The sequence below is a fragment of the Patella vulgata genome, chromosome 7, assembly GCF_932274485.2.
Source record: "Patella vulgata chromosome 7, xgPatVulg1.2, whole genome shotgun sequence".
Classification (NCBI taxonomy): domain Eukaryota; kingdom Metazoa; phylum Mollusca; class Gastropoda; family Patellidae; genus Patella; species Patella vulgata.
This window is the reverse complement of record NC_065885.2, coordinates 36,724,780-36,737,657: the sequence shown is the minus strand read 5'-3', so window position 1 is coordinate 36,737,657 and position 12,878 is coordinate 36,724,780. Positions and strand designations below refer to the sequence as shown.

The 12,878-nt window shown below is 36.4% G+C and overlaps 1 protein-coding gene across 1 annotated transcript; it reads left to right on the top strand.

Annotated features, from left to right (window-relative positions):
• Positions 1-5,865: 5,865 nt before the first annotated feature.
• LOC126828721 (uncharacterized) lies at positions 5,866-9,659 on the top strand. Its single transcript, XM_050558688.2, has one exon. The coding sequence runs from the start codon at positions 5,966-5,968 to the stop codon at positions 7,178-7,180; it is 1,215 nt and encodes a 404-aa protein (XP_050414645.2). The 5' UTR covers positions 5,866-5,965; the 3' UTR covers positions 7,181-9,659.
• Positions 9,660-12,878: the final 3,219 nt, after the last annotated feature.

Sequence of the window (12,878 nt, the reverse complement as noted above, 5' to 3'; positions counted from 1 at the left end):
TATCAAATTTGTTCTCGCAGACACGGAGTAAAAGTGCCAGTATTTGACACTCTAAGCTATCATGTATGCAATTATTGAAGGTCTCCACTATTATTACACATGATCGAAATGTGATGATATTATCGAATTCTCCGACATCTGCAGCATTTGGTATTCTGTTCTTTCTACACTTACTTGCACAAAAATCGGCAAACTGAAAAAAAACACAACACGCCTCTTCTTGTAATAAACAAGAACCTCTGGTCACTTCCTGTATGTCGTTACAATTTCTAATTACGGATACATATCCCGGCACTAGAGATGAATCGAATTGTTTAGGATATAGATGATACGAACATACTAACGTTTGACTTAATGAGACAAACAATACGGCTGACCAGAACAGTATATTGCTCTCCATCTCTACGAATTCAGTTGATATAAAAAGTGCTGCATTTACATGGCTTATATATGATATACTATACACTTTTATTGTGCTCGTCATCTCATTTGTTTAATTAACTGGAAAACAGATATGAAGGTCAGTTGCTGAAAGGCATATCTTAATTTGATCAGATTAACTTTTAACTTTTAATTTCATACAGTTCAATTCTTCATTACCGGTAATACCATTCTACCTGCTTTCTGTTTTTATTTTAAAAAGTTAGAGTTTGAATGTTAAGAATGTTTTTTTTGTGCATTTCTTTTTTTTTATTAACATTAATACTTGTTTTTTGGTGGGGGTGTTTGGTTCTTCTTTGTTTTTTTTTTGTTTTTTGGTTTTTTTTGTTTGTTTTTTTTTTTTTTTTTTTTGGGGGGGGGGGGGGGGGTTGTTAGGGGGAGTCACGGTGGCTAAATGGGTAAGTGTGCATTTCTTTTTTTGTTATTAACATTAATACTTGTTTTGGTGGTGGGGGTGTTTGGTTCTTCTTTGTTTTTTGTTGTTAGAGTTTGAATGTTACGAATGTTTTTTTGTGCATTTCTTTTTTTTATTAACATTAATACTTGTTTCGGTGGTGGGGGTGTTTGGTTCTTCTTTGTTTTGTTTATTTTTGTTTTGTTTTTTAGTTGTTTTTTTGTGGGGGGGGGGGTGTTAGGGGGAGTCACGGTGGCTAAGTGGGTAAGGCGCTGGCCCACTAGCCTGGAGGTAGCGGGTTCGATCCCGGTGTTGGCCGAGAAAGTTCATCGGGATTTTCCGGCGTGGCAGAGCGGAGGGCCTGACAAGGACAGATGTCTAGTCGTACACGTAAAAGATTCCCTTTGCAGTTGAAATTCGATATAAGAGTAGGCCATAACGCCGCTCTCCGGGCAAAATTTCCCTCATGACACACTGTATGGCATAAGCCCGTCTTCATTAGCCCAATGGGAGCAGAACAGTAGGACGTTAAACCCCATTTTATTTCATTTCATTTCTTTTTGTTAAGTTTTTTCTTGGGGTGGAGAGCTTTGGGGGCTCAGTAAAAAAATAAGTACATTTTTATATTTATTAGATCTGATGCATTGATAATGACTTGTGGAATCTGTTAACGAGGCAGTGGTCCCTATTAGGGTTTCTCCTGGTGGAATACCGGGAATCCCTGACCACTTTTCAAGATCCCGGGATTTCATATTCAACTAGTTTTTCTCGCATACAGGTGCGTCACACATTGCAGTTTCTTATTTTCTCGATTTCTTTTTAAATTGGCAATTTTATTTCATATTTTGTAGTTAAGTATTATATTCCTTTTAGGCTTAGCCGAGGGAAATTCCTGGATAAAGCGGAGATTCCCTGTCGGAACCCCTGATAAAAATTATCGGTATTTTCGAAAACACTTAGTCCCTAGTCTGTATATTCTCTGTTAAAGGTAATGGGGTCGATCTCTGGTGTTGAAAGACTAGTAGTGTGTAAACGCGACGGCAGGTCGGAACGGGACAGGACATATATCTGCTCATCCATCCTTGTATAATATCTGATGTACATACAATGATCTGATTTTATAGGGTGACCAAGATTAATGTGAGATACTGTAGGCCGAGGTTTTGGTCATAGATTGTTCTATTTCTCCGGGCTGTCGGCACGTGTTTCGGGTGGTCAAATGTGTGAAGTAATCAAAATAATATGTTTTACTCCTTGCGGCAAAGGAACTATGTGACCTTAAATGTACTGTTTTCCGTTAGATTATTTTTGTATGCGAAAATTTTATTTGGGAGTATATTTTGTCTGCCCGTCTTGCAAAAGGCTCTACAGGTCAGAGTTTTGGGATTTGTCAAACTTGTGGGGATTAATCTGCTAATTCTAACGAGGAGATCCATCGAAATTCAGAATCGCGCAACTTTTTTTCTTTGCAATGTTAAAGCACTTCTCAACGAAACCTTGCAAACGTTCTACATATATTTCTTTGTTTTTGTGATCTTATTTTCAAGATTTGATTGAATTGTTTGGCAAACGATAAGACTTCGAAATCGTCCGCTATTTAGATGCGCAGATTTGGTCCCTGGACCGTTGAAGAAGACAGGAATGGAGGTGAGCTTGCAAGGTCCCGACTAATCGTATAACCGGATTAGATTTTCTGATAACACTGTTCCGATTATTTAATATATTTAATTTTAGTTGCTATACACCATTAGCTACATGGTTATATTGGCGCAATATTTGATAGTTTTATGCTTATGGGAGCTCAAGTAAATAATATTTGTAAATTGTGCTATTTTAATATTAGAAATATAGGTAAAATACGTAAATTTGTAACTGTAGAGGCCACTAAGTCACTTGTTAATTCTCTGGTCACTTCTCGATTAGATGACATTAATTCACTTTTAGTTGGTTTACCTTTAAAGCTTATAGATAAATTACAAAAAGAACAGAATACTGCAGCTAGACTTTTTACTTTAACTAAAAAATGCGACCACATAACTCCTGTTTTATATAATTTACACTGGTTACCTGTTAAATATCGAACTGATTTTAAGATTTTATTACTGACTTTTAAATGTTTAAAAAATTTAGCTCATGTTTACCTCTCGGATCTTTTAGAACCTTATACACCTGGCCAAACATTACTTACATCAGATAAATTACTTTTAAAACCCAAAACTGTTCAACTAATCTCTTATGGCCAGTGCTCTTTTAGTTTCCAAGCCCCTGATTTATGGAATAATCTACCATTTAGTTTAAGATGTTGTACATCTCTATATCCTTTTAAAAAACAACTTAAAACACATTTATTTAATCAGGCTTTTGACTCTGTATACAATCGTTAACAATGTCCATAATCTTGTTGTTTATTTACGATTACATTGTCACTTTGCAAAGTGCCCCTGAACATGTTATATGAAAGGGCGCACTATAAATATGCTGTAATAATAATAATAATATTTCTTATTTGATCTAAGTACAATAAAACATACAACTAACAAATTGACACATACATCTGACTTCCGACAGAATTGGCACTACAACTAAATATTATACATAATAAGCTACACTAAAAACCAGCTACACTATAAGAGACTGTTGACTTCCATTGAGTTTAAATCATATATTATTAAAATGTCAACTAAATAAAAGTTCGGTAAAAGATATAGTTACTTCTCTGGTGTGACTGCTCGCTCCAGTTAACAGGACAGTTTTACACAACAAAAATAAGTGACATGCAGGCTGCTTTCTTAACAGCAGAAAAAGCACCTGCAACAACAAAAATAGAAACAGTTTGGAATCAGACCACTAATGATTTTTATAACAGTAAACAGAACAGCCCCTTCAAAACGCGACATATGTTCGTATATTCGTTGCTCGACAGCGCTGTGTTTCAATCTATTATTCAAACAATAACAGGAAACAGTATTTATAAATTTGTGTTCTCAAAAAGGATTTGAAATTATATTGAATTCCATCTGTCAAACGCTCTTTTATGAGCACGCCAATGTGTACACGGGGCCCTGATTTTTATTTCCATCCGTCGGGATGAAACGAATTATCAGAGAGTTGAAAACCGTGTTCAGTTGTTACCCCTCTCAACCCCTCTGTCAATAGCAATTAACTGATTACCTATTTTATCGTCACTTTGAATGAAGGTTATGGGTGACTTTACCACAGATCTGTATGCAAGATTATATTTAACACCTAATTAACCAAATTTATGTGGAGTCTGTGGACGTCGTCCTTTAATTAAATAGCCCGTTGTGCCATTACAGAGTGGGTTAATGGTTCCGTTTGGCGAGATGACCCTATTTAAAAAACCAAAAAGACTGTTGAGATGTTTGACCACAGCCTCCGGTGTAGCACCATGGGTCTTTCTGTCAGACGTGGAGAGCGGAGAAGAATAAAAACCAGTCGCCACACCATACGTATGACCCATGCATCTGTTCTTACTACATACATGTATCTTAGTAGCCTTGTGATCGTTTAGTATTTTCACTTGTCGTCTTTGCTTCCTTCATGTTGTGTATTCTCTTATAGTTAAAACGTTTGTCTTCTCAGTTAAGACGTTTGTCTTCTCATGAATAATACGTTTTTATATCATAACTGGATACATAGATACAAGCATAGTAGATTACAATACTAAAGTCGTTCTCTCAAACCTCATCCAGCCAGACTGGGGCGAGTCTCCTGATAGAAATTGCTACATCTTTTCCCTTCCAGAATCAGGCTGCTGTCTGACCAATGCTCACAAATATGATAGTTTTGTAGATTTGGGTTTTGGAATTTATCTAATTGGTCAAATTATGTAAATAATTTTAGAGATTGGTTAATTAAAGAAACATTATGGGAGATCCGATAACGAGTTGGCAGTTCTCATTATAATAGTTAAAAAATAGATAATGTAAAGGCAATTTGCTGAAAATTTCATTTAAATTGATTAACTATGAACCGAGAACTAAGCGATTGAAATTTCCATCTAGCCTCGGCCATCATTACTAAAGTCAATACGATAAACAGCATAGTCTCGATTATCCATTTAATCGTTAAATCGTGAAGGAAAGTTATGCAGTAAATCGACTCATAATCCACTAAAGTTCGCAGGCTAGCGATGCCATCTAGAGTTGATTATGGTCTGGATAAGTTAATTAATGTCTAATTAATAATTTAGATAACATTTCAGGCCTAAAGAAAGACCTGCAATAGACAGATTTAGCTCTTGCATAATGTATGTTTAAGACAAATGATGAAATTGTAATTTTCCGATCACGTGTTAAACATGATATTCTCATTCCCGCGGAACCAGCTAATGTTTACCAAATTGTAACTCTTTTTTATATACAAATCTGCACTCATTCTTGAGTGCATTAGATACGACTAAGCCAAAGATATTAATTAATATACAATATAATGCTATTAACTAAAAGAGCAAAAATTCTCCAAAAGTCTTACACGGGGCGACGAACCTGGGATTTAAATGTATTTTCCGAATCAATAAATAAACCAAGCTACGTCATATTTCGTGCACCTGTGTTCTGATCACATGGTTTGTTACCCAATCCGACGAGTTATCCCCCCCCCCACACACACACACACCCTACTATCAACCCGATTCACAACGCCCCTGCTTTAATTAAAGATCGTAATGCTAAGTTGAAGGCAGGTTGATTTGATTGTTAATTGTTTATTAATTAATATAGTAATTAGTGTCTGTTTTGAATACCGCTATTGTAATCACAATAGAATAGACTATTCGCCACGGCATTCATGGAACAGAGCTATACGTTCCTATGGTGACAGGTAAATTGATTACTATTGATTCGTTATGTTTCAATCAGTTTGGAAATCGGGTTCTACGATTACTTTTGCTTAACATTAAATCTGCAAAAGGGACATTTTGTGTCTATGTACAGTAACTTAGTATTAATGTCACAACAAATATTAGATCGCTCCAATCAAAATACAGTTTACTAATACCGGTTGGCTTAACGAGTTGTGACATGTGGGACTGTATTGTGTACATTTAGTTAATCATTTATCTGGTATTACACCGTTATAGGATATAATAGGTATATAGATTGATCGTTTATGTCATATCGTGAAATGATCGAATCTATGTCGGATAAAATGAAGGACAAATGTTACGGTGTGCTTAATAATAATGAACAAAATAACGATTCAGTTCGTGTGATTTTGAAAAGACGTTCTTCATTGGCACCAAATAAGCCCCTACAGTCTGGAAGGAACAGAAAATTAATACTACACTTGGATATCAGGAATACTATTCTGGTTGCTGATTCTGTTACTAATGTGTGTGTGGAGCATGCTTTGAATAGCTTTTTAACCGGTGTAACGTGGGGTAAGGACGAAAATGATGAATGGAAATGGGAGTCCAACCAGGTGGCGTTAAAACCGCCTTCTACAGACACCAAGACGTATTATAAGCATTTAGAAGAGAAATTGGTTCGAACACCTGCCGACCGACAAGAACTCCGACTTCAAACAGGAGACTTCACGCAACAACCCATTGGTAGAGATTTTCTTCCTTACTTCGAGAAACATATGGAATTATTAAAATGGGACTTTTATTTCCATTCGTATCGCGATAAACAATTAACAATGGCAGGTAAAGATAATAAACAATACCATTATGTAATACCGTCTGTTTATAAAATGATCCATTTTCTCAAAGCTCAGAACCGAGAATTTGCAATAATATTTAGAACTTATGGGTTAGATGCACCAAACGTTCTCAGTAGTTTAGCTTACGGACTTAAAGGTAATCACCCGGGATTTCCGAAACCAGTAAAAGTTCCAATCAACTTGTTGACTGGTCGGATAGCCAGAACCGAGGACGGCACGGTTAACCTTGAAACAGTGAAACAAAATGGTGACGTGATTCAAAAATTGAGCTATGAACGAGATATATATCGTTTTCTGTCTAATGCAGAAGGTATCTCGGCTTTTAAAGATGATTTTTTGCACTGGCAAAATAATTCGTATAAATATAAAGCCGGTAAACCTATGTGGATCGACCCAACTGATCAAACTGTGCAGCATATTTTCTTTGATGACAATTTTCGATCCTACGAAGAAGACAGTATTATAGATTTTCGACTGTTTGAAGATGGCGTCTTAAAAAGAGCACGTGGTTTAAATCAAAGTGAAATATCTCGATTTGAAGATATGTGCTTAGTTCAAGCTGATTTACTGGAGAGTATTGAAAATGAAGATTATTTTATTAACAAATTAGCAACATGTGAAGATAATTACAGCACATATTTAAAAGATAGATTTATTTAAGTGGCTTTATGTTTTCATTATTATATACATATATACACAACATCGAAATGTGAAAATGCTTGTAACAGTTTGGGATATTCCAAATTAGCAGTAGCAAGCAGGTGAGTTTTGACGGAACAATAATGCAGCGCGTGACTAATGCAAATTTAGATAGCTATGTGAACTTTTCAGATAAATGGGAAGTGGTGTTAAGTGTTCAGAAAGATTAAGCATATCTTCGATTGTCAACCCGTGTTAAACTTTACTGTGGCATTTGTTTAAATAATAAAGACAACCAAGAAACCATACCTCAATTGATACGTGATGTGGGGAGCTATAGCTGTTCTGTTTCAGTACCGTATCTCGTAAGGAGGGTTTGGACGGTTTGGTACCTTCCGTGGGTGTAACGTTTGATCTACTGCATTGCAAAAGAAGTTGTTTTTCTATCGGAACAGTCGGACACAAATTTTTTTACCAAGCAAACACTGTTTTTTGTTCAGCAATTTAAGTAAGTATGGTGTCTATTGTGTTGCCTTTCGCGTGTCGATGGGTGTGAGATGGGGGAGGGGGGCAAACTCAAGGACTCGGGCGGCACAAACTTTAGCTACTCGCACAGCCCTATAGTGTCACTGAAAACAAAAGTGAAAAAAGCAACAGAAACATAGCCGAAAGTTAAATCTGCAATATAATTTTAATTTCTTGAGTCGGGTAATAAAATTGGATACGCGTACTTTAAAAATTATATTAAATTATATGAATCCTATTGTATTTAGAGGTGCAAGAATTCACACGGGTTAATGATTTAATTGAACTGCAATGACCTGGTCAATATAATTGTATTTCCAGAAAATAGTGCCGTCTTCGTTAGATCTGTTGGTGCAGAAAATAGGAAATTAAACACTATATCATGTCAGAGAATTGTGTCATTTAAACACAGAACACTATTCTATAAAATACAATTACGTTTTGTTGCCGAGCGACATTTCGACTAGGCTTTTCTGGTCTTTATCTGCCCCAAACCGAGCGACGCTGTTTGGTGTTGTTTTTTGTTAAAATTGAAATCAAATGTTTAAAAATAAATTTGATTATATTGTTGCATTGATTGAGCCGTGAACCCATTGCGGTTGTTTGCATGGTGACGTTAAATGAGATCTGTGACATAGCCTTAAAGGCATAATAGTTTAATGATAGATTATTATTTCTTTTGGGGGTATTGTTTGGGCAAGTAATAGTATTTCGCTATATAGATACAAACAGTTGAAGTTCTAGCATTCATTCGCGTGGGCTAAAGTACTTTAGAACATAATATGGGTACACTTTGTATTTATTCTTTGTATTAAACATGATCTTAAAGTGGACCCAGTCAGTAAAATGACAGCTCTCTTTTGGGCGTCTGTACGTATTCCTAAAAGTTATTTCACTAGAGCGATTTTCTTATAGTGTTTAAATTGAAAAAAATCAACACATTACTGACTTTAATGTTTTACCTGTGCAATTGTCGACGTTACAGTAGTGTAATCGTCTAATTAATAATGCATTAATCGAGTGATTTAGGGCCACGATAGGATCACGACACGGGTGCTTTATCTCTTTAATATTTATTTGAAAACCATTTGTTACCCGTGTTACCAAATATTACATAACTCTATGTAACGACTTACGAGGCTGACTAATACTCCTGTGTTATATTAATTTGCTAACCTTGCAATAACTTTTAAGTAGAAAAGTCCCTTTAAATACTTAAGTGATTCGTAAGAAATCAATACCCGTTTAAACTATAATATAACCCCAGAAGAACCAACTTGACCTATTTTATGTATTATAATGTTTAAAGGTGTGCCATGGAGATATTCGATCCACTCGACCTATATATTGACCGGTCACTGTCTAAAGGGGTAATACATATTTTCAAATATATTACAAGGCCACCAGTTCACTAAATGACATAAGTATTTTTTATACTCACCTTTTAATACATTTTATATATAATACACTAAAAACAACCTGTAACAAACTGCTGTCAAGAAATTTTCAATCCAACACTGTGATACCGTATGATTGTTCATTTAATGTTATTTAATAATTATTTTATTAAATCTATATTTAAACTAACAGATGTTTTTTTTAGCTTCATTTATACTCTGGTAGGCCAATTCGAGAGGCGTTGTTCCATAGCGGAATTCTGCTTTATGGCTCTTCATGAATGGCACAATTACGACACTTCGAAATGAAATGGAAGTCTTTTCAACACGAACCGGGATAATTAAGACGGAAGAAATTTTACCTGGACAGCGACACTCCGGACTATTGCGATTTCGATCAAAGAGCGGATCATTAACTTGCAACCTATTGCATGCATCGGATCTCCGTTTTTCGTCTCATCAGACCAACCAGAATCTTTTCCTTTGAAGTCCCCCTTCCACACTGATCCGCAGTGAATATTCGCTAGGCCGCGACAATCACTGACAAGGATGACACCGATGCGGCTTAATGAGCCACACATATTCTAAAACAATTTTTTTATGTATAAGAAAAATAAATAAAGACGTTTAAAGTATTTGTAGGTAAAAATTATTTCCTATTTTAGTTTAAATGGGTATTAAAATGAGTAAAATGCGCCATTCTCCTCGAACCAGTAACGTCTTACGTAAACAATGCACGCGCCATTGAGCCAATGATTGACGCCGCGTGTTGAAAGCAGTCATCTTTTACAGAGATATTAGAAGATTTTTTAATAGTACTCTGTGAAACAGATTGTCCCCCGCCCTGCACCAAATTACGACTTTATAGATCGGGTTTTACTGTGTCATATATTTAGAGTTCAATAAAGTGGAGAGGGGTTTAACATCTGGGCAACACAATACTTCAATAGTTTTGAAATAAACATACGGATATTATCATGGTTAGCTGTACCATATGAGGAAGGGGACTTTTGGCACCACAAAATACGACCACTTCCCTGAAACACTCTGGATGAATGGATGCAACCCAGTTTCATTTCTAGCCATATTTAGTTATAACCGTCTATAGTTAAACGGTTGAAGCAGAACAGCAGGATGTTCAACACCATTTCATTTCATTTCTATAGTTTAAAACATGAATTAACCTATCTGAGAGGAATCAACACAATTTCATTTCTAGCATATATAGTTATAACAGTAATTTAGAGTTTCAATACATGAAGTTGGCAACCTGGTTCCTTCCTGATAATGCAACACGGTGATGGGTTGCGTGATACTATTGTTATAAATGATTAAAAATCAATTATACATTAACTTGACAAGTTAGATTTTCCTTTATACGAAAACTTCATTGATCTTGTCGTGCCTAGAAATGATTGTACTCTTTAAATCAGCCATCTTCACAGTGTCAAGTTATTACAAACTACGATTGCTGCCTGTAATACCATAACCGACGCAATTAAAAGAGTGGGTGGGACATGGTGGATTAGGGTGGTGTAAGGCATGTGGATCACACACTTGTACGTGGCATGTCCGTGTACTCAAGCACGTGTTAATATACCCTTCTTGAAAACTATGGATTGCGACCAGATGTTTCAATTAAAGGACACTGATAGAAAAAGGTTAAACAGGTACAGGTTGATTCGTAACGTTTAGTCGTAAGTACAGTAGACCTGTTATTATTACTGATTGGAGTAAATAGTAAACGGTCGATTTCAACTCTCTTATAAGAGCCCGGAGGGATATTAGTTCGAACCAGAATATCTACATTATAATAAACCACGAAATCGACCCCCCCCCCACCACCACCAAACCAAGAAAACGCTCTTGACTTCAACCATTCACAATAACCGATCACATCAGAACAGATCAACTATAGCATTCCCCAGATATTTACAGTATCTCCAATCTGTTTAACCTATTATATCGCATATATTATGTGAAATTAGTGGACGGTAACACTGTCCTTTAAATATTTAACCTGAACTCATCAGATGTAACTGTACAGTCTAACCGACGAAGATCCCAAAAGCGCCAGTGCCTCTTTAATATAATATGATAATTTGTGTTGAATGGGTCAGATGATTTAATGTTTGACACAGCATAAACAATAAACGCCTACATATCTCTATGAGATTTTTTGTTTTGTATATTATGTAACTATTGGTAACTAACAATAGATAAAACATTGATAAAAGTATACCACGAGAACCTGTCACGGATCATCTCTTGTAATATATGTATTGGCAAAATATTTTCTTAATGACTAAATAATGCTAGGTCCCCACTAAGTCCACGATCTTTTACGGGCACATACATTCGGATACGTTTCGATATGGTCAACACGATTGCTACGACTGACCTCAATATATGATAAGACCTGATAGGATAACCACGATTATTCCACGATTAAAACCACGAGTTCAATCGTAGCACGAATCGTCATAGTGGGCTCCTAGCATAACAGAATATAAGTCACGCCCAGTTGCGAATATTTAAAAGTCGGAAATGAGTATTGGTCACATACACAATATCGGCCAACACAACCCCGTTTTTATCGCTATATGGAATCCGCTCAGATATGGATTTAACTGTTTCTGGGAATAGGCAGATCAGATTGGATTTTACAAATAATTTAATAAACAAGATGTGCCTATACATAACACTGTTCCCTCATCATACCAATCGGAACCGCGGTGGCTCAGTGCGTTAGGCGTTGGCTCGCTAACCTTGAGGTTCCGTGTTCGATCCCGGTGTTGGCCTAGAAAGTTCATCTGGATTTTCCGGCGTGTCCCCCACACCACCCCACACCACCCCCTGTCAGTGGTGTAGGACGAAAGGCCTAGCATGGGACAACGTATAGTCGTTTGGGTGGACCGAAAAGAACTTGTACGTAAAAGAACCCTTGACATTTGGAATTTGATACAAATTTTTTCTTATAGTACACTGCATGGCGTATGCCCGTCCTTCATTACGTCAGCCGGAGCAGAACAGTAAGGCGTTAAAACCCCGTTTCATTTCATTTCATAACTTTCAATCAATGACAAACTCAACTGGACACATCCTTATAATGCAACAATATTTCCGGTCATATTTTGTCTATTACAGCTGAAAATCCTACAATCTAGCCTGACAATAATCAAGAACCACGACAATCACAGCAAGTTTCAATAACAATGGCTAAAAACTTTTTCCAGTTTGGCCACAGAACAGTGAACAGACTTACGGACGACAGGGTGACGCCAAAGTACATGTAGTTATTTTCCCCATAACGCTAGTCCAGTGGGATCAACATTCTGTGCTGACAAGTAGCTTGTTAGAGTATATTCAGTCTTTAGATATTGATTGATTCAGTAAGTCTTAATATATTGATCAAGTTCTATTGAAATAAAGTATTCTAGGAGAACGGTTGTCTCTAAAAAAAAATCAATTATAAGGCACTCAAACATTTTCTTTGCATCAAAGAAATATAATGTGGATTAAATCTTGGGTTTAAGTTCACAAACAATGCGAGCAAAGAAGTTTTTTATCGCCCCCCCCCCCCACCTTCCTGAACGACTAAACGAGCGTCCATTATAGTAAAACGGAAGGAGTGGGGCTATTGACTGATCAATATATTACCGCCTAATTTCAATTAATAAGGGTTTTTTTACGTGCATGTCACAAAGGCTAGATATCCCATGATGGTATTTCGACCCCGAAAATTGTTGTCGAGTATCCAGTGCCCTGACCTGTCGACTACAAAAATGACAATGGTC